The sequence below is a fragment of the Salvelinus alpinus genome, chromosome 31, assembly GCF_045679555.1.
Source record: "Salvelinus alpinus chromosome 31, SLU_Salpinus.1, whole genome shotgun sequence".
NCBI classification, from domain to species: Eukaryota; Metazoa; Chordata; class Actinopteri; order Salmoniformes; family Salmonidae; genus Salvelinus; species Salvelinus alpinus.
Window position 1 is genome coordinate 9,825,732 of NC_092116.1, and position 21,357 is coordinate 9,847,088.

General features: G+C 42.9%; 1 protein-coding gene across 2 annotated transcripts in view; it reads left to right on the forward strand.

Annotated features, from left to right (window-relative positions):
- Nucleotides 1-3,628: 3,628 nt before the first annotated feature.
- Nucleotides 3,629-21,357, forward strand: part of focad (focadhesin) — a 74,256-nt gene continuing 56,527 nt past the window's right edge. For both annotated transcript variants that reach the window (XM_071379042.1, XM_071379043.1), the window contains exons 1-5: nt 3,629-3,682; nt 6,284-6,355; nt 6,472-6,546; nt 6,710-6,864; nt 11,298-11,396. In XM_071379042.1, the coding sequence (XP_071235143.1) occupies nt 6,299-6,355; nt 6,472-6,546; nt 6,710-6,864; nt 11,298-11,396 (386 nt within the window). In that variant the 5' untranslated portion in view covers nt 3,629-3,682; nt 6,284-6,298. The remainder of the gene's footprint in view (nt 3,683-6,283; nt 6,356-6,471; nt 6,547-6,709; nt 6,865-11,297; nt 11,397-21,357) is intronic.

The window sequence follows — 21,357 nt, forward strand, 5'->3', positions numbered from 1 at the left end:
CACATAAACCTAAATGCCAATTTATGCTTGCTCTGTCAATGCGATCAGGCAGCTAAAAAACTAAGGGTATGACGCAATTGCTGTGCCCCAAAGGCTCCGCAAATGCATCACACCCTCCGAAAATGCATCACACCCTCAATACGAAGCCTCCAACTACAACATCATCCAACCACATAATTGGATCAAGCATAAATTGGCTTTAACAATGCAGGGGCTCTGTATAGCTCCGCATTGATGTGATTGGTTGAATGTAGGAGCGGGTGAGAGGTCATGTATAAACAAAAACTAAATTCCTTGACAACTTCCTTCACAACAGCGCTGCTCCACAAAGCATGAATGGACTGACTTCTGCAGAGGCCGCATAGCAGTAAATGCTGTACAGCCAATGCATATTATGGAATGACCATAAATCAGCTTTAAACATCTTGAATTTGAACTATAGGCTAACTCCGAATACCAATTCTGATCATGTCTACATACATCCAGTATGACGCGAATGAGCTCAATACAGTTTCTGATTGAGATATCAATGCAAGGGCTCAGTTTCCAATTTCCATCAGTGGGCTGAGTCTTTGTTCTTAAGTTGTGTCAGTTTCACAAGAAAGATAACCTAACAATATGGACTTAACAAGTGTTGGATTTGACAACTAACCAATTGTTCATCATTCCCCATTGAAAAATGTAATTTTTACAATCACCTTTGTTGCACCTTGATGTTGCTTCTACTTTAATCTCGGTTAGCCCAGAACTAAAGTCTCACGTAATTGGTCAGCTGCTCGATTAATGTTGAGTTGGTAACCAAGTGGGAATTTACCACATAAGACTGGTAAAAATCCACTTGAATGGCCCTCCAACTGGTATGTACGGCTTCACAACTGGCAAATTCCCAACACCAACTTGGTTACGAAAGCAGCATAAGTTTTGTGTCCATAGGTGTTAAGCCCAGGCACTACAAATGACAATTAGCAAACTAGCTAAATCTGGTGCAATGGCATGTTGTACATGGTCCCTGACAAATAGAGACCCACAGTGGAGGTGTCATAATACCCATAAAATCTAGCGGTCAAACAAGGAATTGGTTCCAATTGTTTTTCCACCTTTCATTTTTCCCATAGGGGATTTTAGATATACTTTAAAATAAGGCTTTTTTTTTGTGTAGGCCTGCCCTGGCGTGACATTTCGCTAACCGTGTAAATCTTTTTAGGACAAGGTGACTTTCATCAATACGTTCACCTGTATTTACCCCCCCCCCCCCCCCCCAAAAAAAAAATGAAATGCTAATTAGCTGCTAATGTGGCTGTCATAAAGAACTACAAATGCCATGATGATTTGGATGAGACTGACGAATCGAGGCAAAAGTAAGAATCTCTGGATTAACTGTCTAATGTTCTCTACATTTAGTAACGAATAAATTGGCTACGTTTCTTTAAACTGACAATTATTTTAAGTGTTTCTAAAATTCCCTATGGGAAAAATGAATGTTGGAAAAAGGATTGGAACCATTTCCCTGTTTGACCACTAGGTTTTATGGGTATTTGACACCTCCACTGTGGGGCTCTATAAATGAATTAATAAATAAACACCCTTGAGCTTTGCACACCTGAACTGTACAATATTTGACAATTATTATTTTTTAAATCCTTCAAGTTCTGCCAAGTTGATTGTTGATCATTGCTAGACAGCCATTTTCAAACCTTGCCATAGATTTCAAGCCGATTTAAGTCAAAACTCAGGAACATTCAATGTCTTCTTGGTAAGCAACTCCAGTGAAGATTTGGCCTTGTGATTTGTGGTCATTTCCTTAGTAGGTGATGTCAGAGGTCAGCATGTGGGAGCTCAGGATGATAGATGCGTTTCCACTAGTAATTACCAGTTGGAGGGGCGGTAAAGTGGATTTTTCCCAGTGGTATGTGGTAAATTACCCCTTCCCCCTTGGTTACGAACGTAGCGTATGGGTTGGATGTACCCTCCCCTTGCAAAATTTGAAAGATGCGCACCTGCGAAATCGTGATTTGTCCAAATAACCAGTGACGAAAAACCCATGCACCGGAACTATTGCTGCTCATTAGCTATCGGTGCCAATAGTTTAAAGGAAGATCTACTGTACCATTTAGGTAGTCTGCCCACTAGAGATTACATCTGCTTGAACACATGGATTATTGTTACAAAGGTAATCATGATTTTATTGAGGATCAGGTCAAGTGGTGTCCTAATCTGACAGCTCTTAATATCGGTATAATGGAGGCAAGCACAAAAAGATGACCTATTGCAGAGGTGGTGATGCATGCAGTGCCAAACCAAAGCGCCATGACAGGATGGATTAGTATCGATTTCCTCATCGGTCCGTTAAAACAGGAAGTCCAGAGAAAAACCTAACCAAGCCACCTTTGGCCATAGTCACTTACACAATAGACCAATCCAAATCACATCAAGTAAAATTAAATATTTGTATTGCACACAGAATGTTTGCTGAAGAAACGCTATAGCCTTGATCACACCGATAGCATCATTGCGCAAAATAGTACGCAGCATCATATGGATGTGTGCAACAAAAGTTCAACATTCACCTTCTGCTACCATTTCTGTCAAGCCGTCTACGCATACAGTTTGACGCATAAATCCATTGTATGCACCACACAGACTGCAACTGCCTCTGCAACGGAATGCTGCAATGCGAACCCAGGGTTCCATTGGAAAGGAATGTACTTCTGGTGTACCAAAATGCAATGACGCTGTCGATGTGATCGAGCAAGCAAGCAAACCTGGGATGACAGTGGCTATGATTCATTATGATTCAATTTAATTTTGGTATTATATCGTGTCCTTGACATTTAATGTAACACTAGGACCAGTTATCACTGGTTCCACCTGTTGAGCCTACATACTCATCAACACCATCATGTCTGTGAGGACTGGTTTGGCCATGCCACTCATCAAATCAAAGGTTATTGGTCGTGTACACAGTTTAGCAGATGTTATAGTGGGTGCAGCAAAATGTTTATGTTACTTGCTCCCAACAATGCAGTAAAATGTCAAACAAGTACACAAATAATAATAATAATTTAAAAAAGAAATCAAGAAATCCAGCACATTCACAGAGAAATTTCACTTGAGGTGTCAGAAACTCAAGGCAATCATCCTACGTTGTTCAAGGTCACAGCACAGTTCATTTAATAGAATAGAAACATTTCTTCACACTTGACAATTCCCTGGAAAACTAAGTCCCAGTCCCAACAATGTTATTTGGGGAAAAAAGCATTTTTTCTAATGATAACAGCAATTTACAGCTAAAAGACCATTTCAGTTATGATCTTGCATGCTGAAATGAAGGAAACAACCATAAAAAAAACTTGCTAGTGAAATGTTGATCTAACATTACAGTAGGTTTCTTTTGGCAATTTGGTGTTTTATAGGATGCACAAGACCTGTGTCCAGTGATTCGTCCTCCTCATCATCATCTGTAGGCTATATCCAGATTAATGCAAGTTTAAATATATGTATGCAATAATAATCAATTCAAGAAAAATTGTGAATCTTATTTATTCAAATATGACATCATTGTTTATTCAAATAAGTTTGAATGACATGTACGTTATGGAATTATTCAATTGAGTTTTCCATACTTGTTTGACGCTTACTGCACACCGTACTCCCATGTGTTTTTGCCAGTTCTGGACCAGAGGTACAGTTTGAAGTGTATTGCAATTACAGATATTGGTTGATCATTTTAATTTAGAAAGTTTAGGTCTGTATTATGGTCAGTAATGTAAATGTGTAATGTAAATACTGCATGTCTTATGTGGAATAAGATTTCGCGCGCTGCAATCTAACGTTATTGGCTATTCAGTGCAGTGGCCAGTTTAGGAGCTAGCTCACCAAATTCATTAAACTTTGCAAGCTAGCTAGGTATAATTTCAACAGACGTTCTGTTAGTTTGTATCTAACTTACTGCCAACTGTAACTGTGTGTGTTATTTGCAAGTTATCAAGCCCTCAAAATGATTAACCTAACTGAAGGGGAAAGTGGCTTAGATGTACAGTAAAGTTAGCTGTAGCTTGATATCTAGCTAGCTACTGAACCAGTATATTTGAAAGCTCCGACTCAAACTCCCATTCACCAGCTCTGCAAGCGTTATAATGTCAAAATACGTTAATTGATTACCAAATATGCAGTTTCGCTGAGTAACTATCTTCATTTACTTACGTTTCGGCCGGTATGTACTAACAAAACATTTCTACATTTTAAAAGCAACAGAAACAGAAAAGGCTATTCGGCACTTCCAAATGTGTGTTGAGCTGTTGTGGGCTTCCGACCTGTTCGTGGTGAATCGGAGCTTTCTGGGCGTTGGAGACGTCTCTAATGCACAGATGCTGTTTTAGCTTAGCTACAGTACATTTGTTTAACATTTGCAAGCGTCAGGGAACTTGGCGCTTGCAACTCATTTCCAGGAAACTCATCATGATAGTATTGATATGTCTTCTGTCTCTACTATTAGTAACCCCAGGTACACCAGCAGCTAGGCAGCCACGCTGTTGGTAGAGTTTATGGTAATTCTACCAAATGTATCCCATTGCATGTATGGGATATACATGTATCCCACAATGTAAACATAATGTGCTATCTGTTCTGCCTGCCTGCCTTAACCAGTAACTAAATCGTTTTGGAGGGCAAGCAACAAGCCATAGTCAATTCTGCTATCCACAAGCGTTAGGACTATCACTTTCAAAGGCACAGGAATGAGCATTTTAAACAATGTCACATTGTTTACACTAACAATGCTGAGCCAGCAGTACAGGCCTGTTTACATTGTTAGTGAGCAAGTTAAAGGCAGTCTAGAAACCCCTGAATAGTTTAATTGACATGTTTCACTGACTATTGTCCCTCTTTGAGTTTGGAAAATGTGCCATGCAGCACAGTGAAATAACATCTATTTTTTAAAAGACTATATCTGGGTGTCAAACCTCAGCATAGTCAGACTATAGAGCAAGTTGAATATGTTTGAACATAGTCATGTCAATCCATAAACGATTTTATACCATCTTGCTTATGCCTAATTCAACAACAGCAACTTTGTTTTTACACTCTCAAAGAATATGAATGTTAGTTTATTCCCTCTATTGTCTTTTATACACATTTAATAACACGGCCCAATTTAGGCCACATTTCAATCCCTTCACAACAAAATGTCATTTTATGGAACCAAGCACCTTGTGCAGTGTAATATCACCCAACCAGCATTGACAGGTGGATTTGATCCTTTAATCCTAGTCAGTCACGTCACAAAGGCCTACGATAAGTTTCAACCATAAACACCAACTTGTAGAAGACAGTTGTCAGAAGTCTACTTTTAGCATTGAATATGAGAGCCTTACCTCGCTATACGTTTGGGCTGCAGTAGTGTGGCTGTTTCTGTGGATGCTGTATTACGTCGTTGAGAGTGAATGTTATAGCTGCGTCAGGGGCTGTGAATGGGCTGTTGCACACTGTTGGCCTGTCACTTATCAGCTCTATAATAGAGGGGGAACGGGTGGGGCTGGAGTGCGGTGCGGTAGGGGGGGGCCTACATTGTCTCCCATATTCCCCCTCTGTTCAGAGTCTCACACAGCACATACAGATCTCCCTGGCTATCAGCCAGCCAGGCAGCCAGGGCCCTGACAACCATCTGGTAGTCAGTCCACTTGTCTGTCCTCTCTGCCTCATTGTCATTCTTTAATGGAACAACAACCTGAGATGGTCCAAGTTTCAATGTATTCAATGTAGCGACTAGCAAACTGCTCGGGGGCCAGTCATCTGTCTGTATTCGGGAAAGTGTCTCGTGAATAATGCATTCAATTCATGCAAAATTATGTCAGTGGCCAATGCCACCTGTCAGCTTTAGTTCACACTGCGGGGGTCGTCTTTCAAAGGGATACAGGTACCTGCTTGGGGGCTGTTCTTCAATGTAGGTACACAGTGCATTAGGCTAGTTGTAGCCTATATGACACAGCAGATGGCTGGAGTTTGGGGAATCACTCTGTCTTTGGGCAGTTCAGCTCGTTTTGTAGGTTGTCATGTCAGTCCCCTGGGAGCTAGGACTAAAAATGTAATGTAAAATGTCTCTGAAACATGGCCAGAAAGTTTTATTTTCCAGGTATCCTCTTCAATAACCTTAGTTTTGTTGTGTACTTTTGTTTTCAACAAGGAGAGCTCCGTTCTATTTAACTTTGAACTTATTTGGAAATATTCCAGTTTCTGTGCTCTCAATCCTAAGAATAATCTTTTGGTATTTCTCCCTCACTCGCAGGCATGACCAGAGAAGATGAGTGAGAATTTGAAAAAGAGATTTGACTTTCCCAGCCCGCTCATACAGGCCCAGGTAAAGTGCTGACTGAGAGATTGTTTCTGGATTGGGGATGCAATGGGGGTCATACTGTTCAGGTTATTGTGAGCCAGGATCTAACTCCGTAGTAAGCCTGTTGTCTATGTCTGCAGACGGTGAGGAGTCTGGTTGCGGCTGTGCTGAAAGAGAAGGGCCAGAATGAGAGGATCAGCCAGTCCTCCACCCAGGTAGGTGTCTGGCTTTCAAATGTGTGTCTGAGTATCATGTTTGAGTGTGAAGCTGTGCCTCAGGCTGTAACATTTGTTTCTGACTGACCCGCTGTGTTTTCGATTGATGCAATTTGTTTATGACCACATCATGTGTCTCTGACTGTGTCTGACTGTGTTGCAGGGCCCAGCTATGGAGACCCTGTGGGAGCAGTGCTGCAGTGACTGTGCTGCTGTGCGCTCAGCCTGCTGTGACGCTGTGGTGCTTCTGGTAGAGCAGGCCCACGCCGACCTGCACTACATACTCAACAGCGTCCTCAACCTCCTGCCCTCCGCCAGGTATTACACACACATGCTTGTCCACTCACACACACACACACACGCACCAGGGTTTCCGTAAAAAAAATGTAGCGCCGGACATTTGACCGGAAGCATTTTTTTATTTACTGGACATTTGAGAAATTTACCGGACCCATATTAGAGGTCGACCGATTAATCGGAATGTCCGATTTAATTAGGGCCGATTTCAACTTTTCATAACAATCGGAAATCGGTAATTTTGGAAGACGATTTTGCCGATTTTAAATGTTTTATTTATTTTTAACACCTTTATTTAACTAGGCAAGTCAGTTAAGAACACATTCTTATTTTCAATGACGGCCTAGGAACGGTGGGTTAACTGCCTTGTTCAGGGGCAGAACGACAGATTTTTACCTTGTCAGCTCAGGGATTCAATCTTGCAACCTTACGGTTAACTAGTCCAACGCTCTAACCACCTGCCTCACGAGGAGCCCACCTGTTACGCGAATGCAGTAAGAAGCCAAGGTAAGTTGCTAGCTAGCATTAAACTTATAAAAAACAATCAATCAATCATAATCACTAGTTATAACTACACATGGTTGATGATATTACTAGTTTATCTAGCGTGTCTTGCGTTGCATATAATCGATGCAGTGCGCATTCGCGAAAAAGGACTCGTTGCTCCAACGTGTACCTAACCATAAACATCAATGCCTTTCTTAAAATCAATATACAGAAGTATATATTTTTAAACCTGCATATTTAGCTAAAATAAATCCAGGTTAGCAGGCAATATTATTAACTAGGTGAAATTGTGTCACTTCTCTTGCGTTCATTGCACGCAGAGTCAGGGTATATGCAACAGTTTGGGCCGCCTGGCTCATTGCGAACTAATTTGCCAGAATTTTACGTAATTATGACATAACATTGAAGGTTGTGCAATGTAACAGGAATATTTAGACTTATGGATGCCACCCGTTAGATGAAATACGGAACGGTTCCGTATTTCACTGAAAGAATAAACGTTTTGTTTTCGAGATGATAGTTTCCGGATTCGACCATATTAATGACCTAAGGCACGTATTTCTGTGTGTTATTATGTTATAATTAATTATATTATAATTAAGTCTATGATTTGATAGAGCAGTCTGACTGAGCGGTGGTAGGCAACAGCAGGCTCGTAAGCATTCATTCAAACAGCATTTTGTGCGTTTTGCCAGCAGCTCTTCGCAATGCTTCAAACATTGCGCTGTTTATGACTTCAAGCCTATCAACTCCTGAGATTAGGCTGGTGTAACCAATGTGAAATGGCTAGCTAGTTAGTGGGGTGCACGCTAATATCGTTTCAAACGTCACTCGCTCTGAGAATTGGAGCAGTTGTTCCCCTTGCTCTGCATGGGTAACGCTGCTTCGAGGGTGGCTGTTGTCGATGTGTTCCTGGTTCGAGCCCAGGTAGCGGCGAGGAGAGGGATGGAAGCTATACTGTTACACTGGCAATACTAAAGTGCCTATAAGAACATCCAATAGTAAAAGGTATATGAAATGCAAATCGTATAGAGAAATAGTCCTATAATTCCTATAATAACTACAACCTAAAACTTCTTACCTGGGAATATTGAAGACTCATGTTAAAAGGAACCACCAGCTTTCACATGTTCTCATGTTCTGAGCAAGGAACTTAAACGTTAGCTTTCTTACATGGCACATATTGCACTTTTACTTTCTTCTCCAACACTTTGTTTTTGCATTATTTAAACCAAATTGAACATGTTTCATTATTTATTTGAGGCTAAATTGATTTTATTGATGTATTATATTAAGTTAAAATAAGTGTTCATTCATTATTGTTGTAATTGTCATTATTACAAATAAATGTAAAAAATCGCCCGATTAATCGGTATCGGCTTTGGTCCTCCAATAATTGGTATCGGTATCGGCGTTGAAAAATCATAGTCGGTCGCCCTCTAACCCATATGCATTGGGCACGTGACCTGATTAGGGCGTCCACCCACGGTGCTCAGAATTACAGAAATCACATTTAGATGATGGTAATTCATATTAACAGAACATGCAAGTCGAGGATGCAATGATGTGTGGTCATTCTTGAATTCTGATGTGCTCTTTGAAGATGTTAGAAGAACTGTCCACATTTACTTTTCCTCAGCCAGCAAGACGAGTAACGAACAGCAAAATCACTAGCCTATGTCAGTCTACTATCCCCCATAGTAGAAAGTTGACCTATTTTATAGTCAGCTTGTCGAGTAAGAAATAGCCTATTCCAAACAGGCTCTGGGACAGTTGTGGGACGATAGATCCCAAATTCATACAACCAGTAGGCCTGGGCTACATAAAAAAAAAAGGCACTAGGCTACGCTCAAGTGTTTGTTCCATAATGCAATTTACGGAGGAAAACACTGTTGTCAAAGAGCACTGCACATGCGATCGGTTTCATGTGACAGAGATGGAAATATCCATTAGAAAGAGGGGAGATCTAATAGAATTGTGCCTTTGGCTACTGGACAACGAAAGAAAGTTGATCTAAAATAATTGCCTCCACGGATATTTTGGCAAGGTAAGACATGCCTCATAATATGTAGTAAAACGTTCAGGTTTCAAACAATTAAGCATATGTTTTCAAAATGCATACTGCCTCCAGCTCATTGCAAAGTGGTGTGTGATGCGCTGATGAAGCCTGCCGTCCGTTGCCTATGCATGCAGTTTGAGAGGCTGTAGCAGCAGCAGATTTCACACAAAGTATCTGTATGCTGTAAGCGTGTGATAAATAAGATGCATACCGAATATACTGTACACGTGCCAATTTAATTCCACAAAATTCTGCAAATTAACCTATCGACCGCTAAGCATGACCAGTCAAATGTATTAACATTGACTGGTATTTCCATCAATGAATAGGCTAAAAAGCTTTATTCGCAATGGGATTTTTTTCTTATTCTCCCAGTCAACTAGCCAGAGCCAGTTTTATTTATCTTTTTAAAAAATTTTATAAGCCAAAAGCCGGCTGTTACCAGCTAACGGAAACCCTGGCGCGCGCACACACAATTCAGAAAATATGTCTCGGTGTGTATTACAGCCTTTTATTACACGTGCTCAGAGAGTTCAGACAGACTTGATTAGAGTCAGACTCATAAAAATTGTCTTCTACCGTTCTTCTTCTACGACAGCCTCCTGCGCGCTGTTGAGGTCTTAACAGAGCTTAGCCATACTGTCAGACATGAGCCCCTCCCCTATCTCTCTGTGGTTGAACACTTATCAGGACATCCTGTTACACGGTATTGTCACACCAAACTGTAGAGCAGTTGATCGTGCTATATTAAAAGTCATGGAACTCTTTCGATAGTAGTTCTGTAGCGTTGAAAATACACTGCACTCCACGTATAGGCCTAGAGATCATATCCGTGCAGTATGATAACCATGGCCACTATCATTCACTGTATGACATTGAGTATGTTATTTTTTTTATTTTTTTTTTGTTGTTAACCAAAATCATTCAGGTCTGTTACAATGGTAAACACATTGAATGATGGTGGTGCATTGGAATCTGAACGCTCTGCCCTGTTGGCATTGCGTTGTTCATAACACCTTAGGCCCTCTGCTCTCACTGTAATAAGATGGTAACAAAGTAATTTCACTGAGGAGGGGACACGCTGTCTTTGGCACTCGCCAGGCTGCTGCTACTGCTGACTTTGAGCTATTGATCGTGCTGAGGTAATGGCCAGCGCAGCAGGAAATGGAACGCCAAACAGCTTGTGACCTTTCCCATCTCTGATATTATCGCATGCGCCGTCTAATATCATTGTACAAGTGTACAGTGTGCTTCTCTTACTGCAGTGGTCACCAACCGGTCGATCCTGATCAACTAGTCAATCTTCAAGGCATTCATAGTCTATCACCAAACATTTCTGTAGAAAAGCCAATGATAAAGCCTTGAGCGCCAGTCTTTTTTTTATTAGTCTTCTACTGTTGTCGGTAGGTGCACTTGATTCAGAAGCCCTACGCTGGATAGGCAAAGTGTTCCCATTTTGAACTATTTTATTTGTCTGAAAAAAAAAAAACTGCCTATCCGGCGGACCAGGAGAGCTAAATCAAGTGCTCCTACTGCGCTGGCCAATCGGATAGCTTAAATCTCTGACTACAGCATCCACAACCCCACAGCAAAGTTTGTCCAGTATGAAGGAAGTTAAAGGAAGTTTTGCGAGCCAATGCTAACTAACGCTAGTTAGCATTGGCTCACGAAACTACCTCTAACTTCCCCTCATATTGTACACAGACATAAAAATGGTATCCACAAGTTCATCTGACTCTGGGGAGGTATATACAGGGCGTCATTGTCAACATCCCGAAGTATCCCTGTAAGGTCCTCTGCACAGTATAGCCCTAAGCCATCTGGGTTTTCTGTAAACTGCTAGTTATACTCCTGGCCTTATTCATTTTTTTCTGTTTCTTATGAACAGGAATGTGCAGGGGTTGATAAAAGTGATAGGAAGGCTTCTCCAGGTGCAAGCGGACCAGCGAGACAAAGGAACGCCCTTCACTTGTCCCTACTCTATCAGGTTAGTCCACTTCACTTGTCGCTAGTCCATCAGGTTATTCCACTTCACTTGTCCCCGCTCCGTCAGGTTAGTCCACTTTTTATTTTTATTTCCCGTGGTCTGACGTTGGGGGCCATATAGGACCATACACATCGCTCTATTTCTCAACTTTACTGTGACCACATGAGGAAAGATGTCTAGGCTACTTTTGATTCATAACATCAAGTTAGGTTCTGAGTGTGAGACTATTGATTGGAGTGGAGTGCGGGTCTTTGAGTCCACATCACTTATCACTACTCCTTCAGGTAATTTCATGCTTGCCATGGCGCATAGTGGCAGCCTTGGTAGTATACTCCTGCAAATGTATCTTTAGTTATTTGTAAGTGTTTTCTATGTGCATTGTTTTATCAACTTTTAGCTGATCAAGTATTGAACAGAACTAAAAATGTTACCAACAACGTTAAATTAGTTAACATACTTTTGGTCATGTAGTGTATGTGGACACCTGCTCATCGAACATCTAATTTCAAAATCATGGGCATGAATATGAAGTTGCCCCCCCCCCTAGCCCCTTGCTGCTATAATATCCTCCACTCTTCTGGGAAGCCTTTCCACTAGATGTTGGAACATTGTTGCGGGGACTTGCTTCCATTCAGCCGCAAGCATTATTGAGGTCAGACACTGATGTTGGGCGATTAGGCCTGGCTCGCAGTCGGTGTTCCAATTCATCTCAAAGGTGTTCGATGAGATTCCACACCGATCTCGACAAACCATTTCTGTATGGACCTCGCTTTGTGCTCAGGGACATTGTCATGCTGAAACAGGAAAGTGCCTTTTCCAACCTGTTGCCACAAAGTTGGAAGCACAGAATCGTCTTGAATGTCATTGTATGCTGTAGCATTGAGATTTCCATTCACTGGAACTAAGGGGCCTAGCCCAAACCATGAAAAACAGCCCCTGACCATTATTCCTCCTCCACCAAACTTTACAGTTGGCACTATGCATTGGGGCAGGTAATGTTCTCCTGGTATCCCGCCTAACCCAGAAGCGTGATTCACCACTCCAGAGAACACTTTTCCCCTGCTCCAGAGTCCAACGGCGGCAAGCTTTACACCACTCCAGCCGACACTTGGCATTGTGCATGGAGATCTTAGGCTTGTGTGAAGCTGGTCGGCCATGAAAATCCATTTCATGAAGCTCCTGGCGAACAGTTCTGGTGCTGTCGTTGCTTCCAGAGGCAGTTAGAACTCGGTAGTGAGTGTTACAACTGAGGACAGACTTTTTTTTACACGCTTCAGCACTCGGCGGTCCCGTTCTGTGAGCTTGTGTGGCCTACCACTTCGTGGCTGAGCCATTGTTGCACCTAGATGTTTGCACTTCACAATAACAGCACTTCCAGTTGACCGGGGTGGCTCTAGCAGGGCAGAAATTTGATGAACTAACTTGTTGGAAAGGTGGCATCCTATGACGGTGCCACGTTGGAAGTCAGTAAGGCCATTCCATTCTTCAGTAAGGCCATTTTACTGCCAATGTTTGGCTATGAAGATGCATGGCTGTGTGCTCATTTTATACACTTGTCAGCAAAGGGTGTGGCTGAAATAGATGAATCCACACATACTTTTGTATATATATATATTGTATTTGACTACTTCTCCAATCAACTAGCTAATTGTTTGGATTCAAGTACCAGCTCAGATCCTCCTTGATCCTCATCTCTTTTTATTTCATCTCCCATCTACTGGACCAAAGGCTGGAGCAAAAGATACAGAAATGGAAGCAACTATCACTCACTACACCCAAGATTTTCTCAGAAGTTTTTAACATATTAAAACAACCCTGTGCAGGGAGCTGAGCAACAGCCTTAAGCAAGACGGGATCTTGCGGGAAAAATGCAGATGACGGGGCGGTAGGAGACTAATTAACAAAAAAGTCTGGTGTGTGCACTCGTAATCCAAGCAGTACACAACTGGGGCTTTTAAAGTCAAGGTCCATAAACAACAAAGGTTTACGACTGAATGGTATCATCACTGATAGAGGTCTAGACATTCTCTTTCTCACTGAGACTTGGCATCAGCCCAATGAGTACATATCCCTCCACAAATTCCCTCCATCTGGCTACACCTACCTGGACTGTCCTCGCACATCCGGACAGGGTGGCGGATTGGCTGTAATTTGCAGGACTGACAGCACTGTGATTTTACTGCAGTACCAGCTGTCATGTTTTGAATGAATGCCTTTCAAGATCAATGGCTCTGTATCAGTACTGTCTGTGTTAATTTGTTGGCCTCCCTAACTTTCCTGCTGAACTATCTGAGCTACTAATACCCCTGAGCCCATGCTATGCTAGTGCTTGGTGATTTCAACATACATGTCGACTCCCCTGACTGCAGTCTCTCTACCGGCCTGGCGGATGTCCTGGACAACTTTGGACACCAACAACACGTGGACTTTGCTATCCACAAGAAAGGCCATAAACTGGACCTGGTCTCCACAGGCGTCTCGCCAAATTGGAAGGAAATGTGTCAGTGCTGTCTGACCATAAACTCATCACCTTCACCCTAGCTATTCCTCTACTCATTCGGCCCAAGAAACGCTCCATTCAGTTTAGAAGTCTGAAAACGGTTAACACTGGCCAGCTTACTAAATCGATCTCTACCTGCCAGTTACTGACTCTGGCTTAATACAACACTGCCTTGGCCTCCATACTGGATGAAGTTGCTCCTTTGAAAACCTTTTATGGTGTCTTTCTCCAAATCGCCTCCCTGGTACACTGAAGAGCGACGCTCTTTCAAAGCAACTGTCCGTCGTCTAGAACAACCGTATAAGAAAACTAGGCTAACTGTACATGCGCAGATGTAAACTCAGCAAAAAATAAACGTCCTCACTGTCAACTGCGTTTATTTTCAGCAAACTTAATATGTGTATGAACATAACAAGATTCAACAACTGAGACAAACTGAACAAGTTCCACAGACGTGACTAACAGAAATAGAATAATGTGTCCCTGAACAAAGGGGGGGTTAATATCAAAAGAAACAGTCAGTATCTGGTGTGGCCACCAGCTGCATTAAGTACTGCTGTGCATCTCCTCCTCATGGACTGCACCAGATTTGCCAGTTCTTGCTGTGAGATGTTACCCCACTCTTCCACCAAGGTATTTGCAAGTTCCCGGACATTTCTGGGGGGATTGGCCCTAGCCCTCACGCTCCGATCCAACAGGTCCCAGACGTGCTCAATGGGATTGAGATCCGGGCTCTTCGCTGGCCATGGCAGAACACTGACATTCCTGTCTTGCAGGAAATCACGCACAGAATGAGCAGTATGGCTGGTGACATTGTCATGCTGGAGGGTCATGTCAGGATGAGCCTGCAGGAAGGGTACCACATGAGGGAGGAGGATGTCTTCCCTGTAACACACAGCGTTGAGATTGCCTGCAATGACAACAAGCTCAGTCCGATGATGCTGTGACACACCGCCCCAGACCATGACAGACCCTCCACCTCCAAATCAATCCCGCTCCAGAGTACAGGCCTCAGTGTAACGCTCATTCCTTCGACGATAAATGCGAATCCGACCATCACCCCTGGTGTGACAAAACCGCGACTTGTCAGTGAAGAGCACTTTTTGCCAGTCCTGTCTGGTTTGTGCCCATAGGCGACGTTGTTTCCTGTGATGTCTGGTGAGGACCTGCCTTACAACAGGCCTACAAGCCCTCAGTCCAGCCTCTCTCAGCCTATTGCGGACAGTCTGAGCACTGATGGAGGGATTGTGCATTCCTGGTGTAACTCGAGCAGGTGTTGTTGCCATCCTGTACCTGTCCCGCAGATGTGATGTTCGGACGCTCCGATCCTGTGCAGGTGTTGTTACACGTGGTCTGCCACTGCGAGGATGATCAGCTGTCCGTCCTGTCTCCCTGTTACGTTGTCTTAGGAGTCTCACAGTACGGACATTGCAGTTTATTGGCTATGGCTATGGCTGCCACATCTGCAGTCCTCATGCCTCCTTGCAGCATGCCTAAGGCACGTTCACGCAGATGAGCAGGGACCCTGGGCATCTTTCTTTTGGTGTTTTTCAGAGTCAGTAGAAAGGCTTCTTTAGTGTCCTAAGTTTTCATAACTGTGACCTTAATTGCCTACCGTCTGTAAGCTGTGTCTTAACGACCGTTCCACAGGTGCATGTTCATTAATTGTTTATGGTTCATTGAACAAGCATGGGAAACCGTGTTTAACCCCTTTACAATGAAGATCTGTGAAGTTATTTGGATTTTTACAAATTGTCTATGAAAGACAGGGTCTTGAAAACAGGATTTTATGAGTTTATGAGCAACATCAGCAAGAATACCAACACACCATAAATGCAGCTCGGACATCCTACTATTCCCAACTGATCAGCAACAGCAGTGGTAAGTCCCGGGTGCTGTTCTCTACTGTGAGCAAGCTCCTCCAACTAGGGCTGTGGCGGTCATGAAATGTTGTCAGCCGGTGATTGTCAAGCAAATAACTGCCGGTCTCACGGTAATTGATCGTTAATTAACATAAACACATTTAGGATCTCCTGGCTTCCACACATAGACTACAAGCCACTGATGCAGACCTTTGGAACATCTACATTTTACAACATCTAATAAATCCATTTAATATAGCCTACACCATTATTTATTTTTAGACTACATTTGCTTCATATCATCTTTCTTTAGATCTATTTCAGAAGAACAGAATAGCATACTATGGGTTGTCCTTATGTTAGGCCATTGTCTGGCTATGGCTGTGGGCTTCGCTTGTTCATTTAAACAGTGAAGCTGATGCAACAGATGAGAACATTTAGCTTAAAATGTAGATTAACTATTTGGCTTTCTTCAGTATTATAAGCGCAGCAATGCGCACACGGCAGTAGGCAATAAGTACGAATGTTCCAAAATGCGATCAATTAGCGGGAAAACACCATTCTCAAAAGTGACCCCGAATGTGATTATGCATGCATTTTTATGGTGAAAATGATCTTCCCCGAACTTGAAGCTCACGCAATGTGTGTGTGTGCCAGTTAGGCTCTATACCCATTGTAAAGCAAATGAATGTGCTTCATTTTAAGAAGTCATTTGGCCACTATACACACCTGGGCTAGGCTACATGTGCAACTATATTTTGAAAAAGTCTGGGGGGGGGGGGGGAGGCATGCGCTGTTTCTTGCCTTACTGCATTCAAGCTGGTGATAGGATATTCACAAGTGATAGAATATTATTGTCACCCATCAGACTATTCTTGATTTAATGTTCTCTTTACATATACTAAATAATATATGTGTGAATTTGTTTTTGATTTTAGTATGGACCATTGTCACGTTCCTGTCTCAAAACAGGGTCAGGGGAAAAAATACATGTCATCTATGCACTTAAATAGTGAATGGATGACGCTTTTCCCGTGGTTCCTTTCATGCCAGCCAGGTAGGATAAACTCCTGTTGTACAGAGAAGCAAAGTACTTAATATTAGGAAAGTTGAGAAATAAATATGGTAGGCCTAGCCTATAGAAAGCTGATGGTATCCTCCTTTTTTTTAATAGAAGCCATCAAAGCTATGTTTTCAAATTGCATAGTCTATAGAAATGTTGCGTAACATGAGCTAGTGGGTTCTCATGAAGTGTTTGATTACATTTTCGATTACATTTGCATTGATGTCAGAGTGATTAAAGGGACAATAGAGTGCTGGGTACCAGGTGGTTAGCATGTTATCATGTTTGGTAGGCTACTAATGACCAGCAGCAGCATCAGAGCTTGGAGAAGCCTAATTACCGCGACTAAACGGTAACGTAGAAATTGACTGCGATCATGACTCATGCCCGCCGATGTGGCGGTAATACGGTCACCATAACAGCCCTACCTCCAACCTGTGAACAATTGTGCTACCTCAGCCTTCCCAGAACGGTGCAATCAATGCTTGTGCTTCTTCCAAAGCAAACTTTAAAACATGAATAGCACCTTCCTGACCTCCCAAGCCTCTTTAGTTGAGCTACCAAGTCCTATGCTCCCTGAGTCAAGGTTCTCCACCTTCACCACAGTCACTGCAGCTGATGCAACCAAGCTGGTTAGGACAAAGAGGCCCACCACTTGCTTACTTGACCCTATCACCACCTCCCTTGTCAAGACCTGCTTACCTGCTCTGGAGTTTATCTTCACAGAAATGATCAACAAGTCCCTCATCACTGGGTGTGTCCCTCATTCAGCTCAAACTGTCCGCAGTCACACCAGTACTTAAAAAGCCTGGATCTGACCATGACAACTTCCAGAACTAAAGGCCTATTTCCAACCTGCCCTTCCTGAGTAAGCTCCTCAAACGTGCTGTTTGTAGCCAACTCCAAAGCCACCTGGCCACCTACTTGAGCCCTTCCAGTTGGGTTTCAGAGCTAGACACAGTACTTAGACTGCCCTGGTAAGGGTCACTAATGACCTCGTGAATGCTGGCTCTGGGGTTGCGAGCATCCTCTGACTGCTGGACCTCAGTGCAGGATTCAACACGGTCAGCCATGCCATCCTGCTAGACTGCATGGAGAAGGGCCTGTCAGACACGGTCTTGGACTGGTTCAGGTCCTATCTCACTGATCGCTACTAGTTTGTAGCCATCGATCCCAGTAAATCAGACAGAGTTGTGCTCCGACATGGACCCTCAAGGCTCCGTACTGGGGCCACTACGGTTTTGTATCCACATTCTGCCACTGGGAACATCTTGAGGAAACACGAACTGGGCTTTCACTTTTATGCTGACAACACACAGCTGTATGTCTCCACAAACACTGCCAATGGCACTGCACTCCTGGTCAAACTGCAACTAGACAGAGGTCGTCCTGATTGGCACTATCATTACCAACATCAGCAGCTACAGCCTCAATATTGATGATGTCAAGGTCCTCTCCTCCAATCAGGTTCGCAACCTGGGTGTGATATTTGACAGTCAGCTCTCGTTTGAGGCGCACATCAAGAGTTTGACCAATGTCAAATTTTTCCATGTAACTCCCTTTTTGTTGGCGCATCTGCCAAGTGCCTTAACAGGCTACAATATGTCCAGAACTGTTCCTCACGTGCTCACCCACACCTCCCCCGCGAGCACATCACTCCAGTGCTGTTCAACCTCCACTGGCTCCCCATATGCTCACGCATCGACTACAAAATCCTGGTTCACACCGACCAAGCTATCCACAACTCTGGACCCAAGTACCTGTCTGACCTCATTCGACCCTCCTGCCCCACACGCACACGTCGCTCCTCCGGTTCTGTTTCCCTTCAGCCCCGCAGCAGACTTAATAACTACGGGTGACAGGGCTCTCAGTTGCGCGGCTTCGAGGCTGTGGAACTCACTTCCCGACACTATTAGGGCTGCAGAGTCTCTGTCCTCCTTTAAGGCACAGCTCAAGACTGTGCTGTTCAGAAAGGCTTTCAAGGACCTCTGCTAATTCTGTTCTCATGTCCTCCGGCTCTGGCGACAGCTGTATATAGTGTTGATTTGTTTGCTGTGTTTTGGATTGTTGTTGTTATTATTTTGTTTGCCTCGGGTTGAGAAAAGCGCTTTACAAATGAAATGAATAATAATAATGCTTATTATAACATAACATTTTTCCGCAGTGGTAATGATACCGTTCTGTTGTAATAACAGCTGTGGATAGTCACGATAGCGTTGTTTCGAATGACTTCTGTAGTAATAATAACATGTAGTGGTCATAATAGCATCTAAAGTAGTCAGAATAACATGTCATAACTTGTAGTAGTCATAATAAAACATGTCATAACACCTCTCCCTGTCAGAATAGCATCTGTAATGGTCATAATAGCGTGATGTCATAACATCTGAGGTAGTTATGTTTTCCCCTATGGTTATGATAACATTGTCATAATAGCGTCTGTAGTAGTAATATCTGAGTTACTCTGCTGTAAGGTCATGGAAATACTACAATGTTGTTATTTTAGTTGTGGAAATACTTCATTGATGTCATCATAGTAATCTAAGATTCTAATGAAGTCATGAAAATGCTACAGATGTAGTACATTAGTAGCCTAATGTCTTATTGGGTTTTCATAGAAATGCTACAACGAGGTCACAATAGTACTGTTTCTGAGTAGTAATAGTCCCAGTCGGTATTAGATAGAACGCCTGTGGGGAAAACAACCTGTGGTTACCTAGGTTACACCATTGGCTCACAGTAGAAACTTGACCCTTTTCAAATGCAGTTATCTTGTTGTCTCCTTGTTTTAGTCAATTACAAAACTACATTTAAGAAAAGTACAACATGTATAAAGATTCCTTTTCAACGTTGCCTGCTCCAGAGAGTTCACACTACTTAGAAAAACACTATATTGTAGGGCTTCCCTCATTCCCCTTTTCATGAAGGTGCTAGCAGCCACATGAGTGAGTGCAAGCCAGCTAGCTACCGACTGGAACATTTAAGCTAGCCAAAACCAACGACACAAACTAACAGACTATACAGTTACAAGTAGTGAGTGGAGTTACACATGGGCTATACTAAACTAGTTAAATGTCTTACCTGTGATGAAATCTTTTCCACACACATAGCTACTTGGACACAGGGTCCCCACATTTCCCACTCTCCCACGCCGAATAGCCTGAAGCCTCTTCTCACAGGATTTTTGACCTGGTTACATGTACATTGAACAACACAGCAGCGTTTGGGATGTTTTCTCTCTCATTCTGTGTAACCCAAACATATTTGACCATGGGGGTGAATGGGAAAGAATGTTTGTTTCCCCCAAGTTGTGGTCGAGGGGAATTCCTTATTACGTGAATGTCAACTCGGAGTATGTCTTAGTCTTTTGTACAGCAGTAGAAATGCTGTGATGATATCATAGTAATATGGGAGTACTTTGCCTTCTACTGCAATTATGGGGCTGTAGATCATGACTGCGTTCCAAATGCCACCCTATTCCTTAGTGCACCACTTTTAACCAGGGCTGGTCAAAAGTAGTGCACTATAGGGTTTCATTTGGGAAGCATAGAATTATTTCCCTGTGGAGAAATGCTAGGAAGTTAGTATACCGACCCCCTTCCATAGGATTGTCCTCTGGCTGAGCCATCCTGCTGATAATGATTAATATCTCATTTGGGTAACATCAACCTACACCGATGGGCTGTTAAGGCCCAGCTCTGATTTAATTTCATAGTGGAGTGATGAACCATGTATCATGACACCTCAGCCGTCACTTAAGGTGTCAGGAATGAGGTACATGAGTTGGGGGGGTAGGGTCGAATCGCGTCAGAGTACAAAAGGGCCAGCGTCTACAGCCACTAGATGCTTCAATAGTGATCTGAGCAGCCATGTAGTAGGCTGCACCTTGAGCCAGCTAGCCAGCACACAACTCTCCAAGACGGACATGGCTATTCCGGTTTTGAGAATGAATGGGTGTCAACCACCAAGGGTAGGGGAATCCTTCTGGGGACAAGTCAATACAGTCCCGTGTAGCTCAGTTGGTAGAGCATGGCGCTTGCGATACCAGGGTTGTGGGTTCGCTTCCCATGGGGGACAAGTATGAAAATGTATGCACTCACTACTGTAGGTTTCTCTAAATAACAGTGACTGCTAGATTTATTTTATTTTTTATTTCACCTTTATTTAACCAGGTAGGCTAGTTGAGAACAAGTTCTCATTTGCAACTGCGACCTGGCCAAGATAAAGCATAGCAGTGTGAACAGACAACACAGAGTTACACATGGAGTAAACAATAAACAAGTCAATAACATGGTAGAAAAAAAAGAGAATCTATATACAATGTGTGCAAAAGGCATGAGGTAGGCAATAAATCGAATAATTACAATTTAGCAGATTAACACTGGAGTGATAAATCATCAGATGATCATGTGCAAGAAGAGATACTGGTGTGCAAAAGAGCAGAAAAGTAAATAAATAAAAGCAGTATGGGGGGTGAGGTAGGTAAATTGGGTGGGTAGTTTACAGATGGACTATGTACAGCTGCAGCGATCGGTT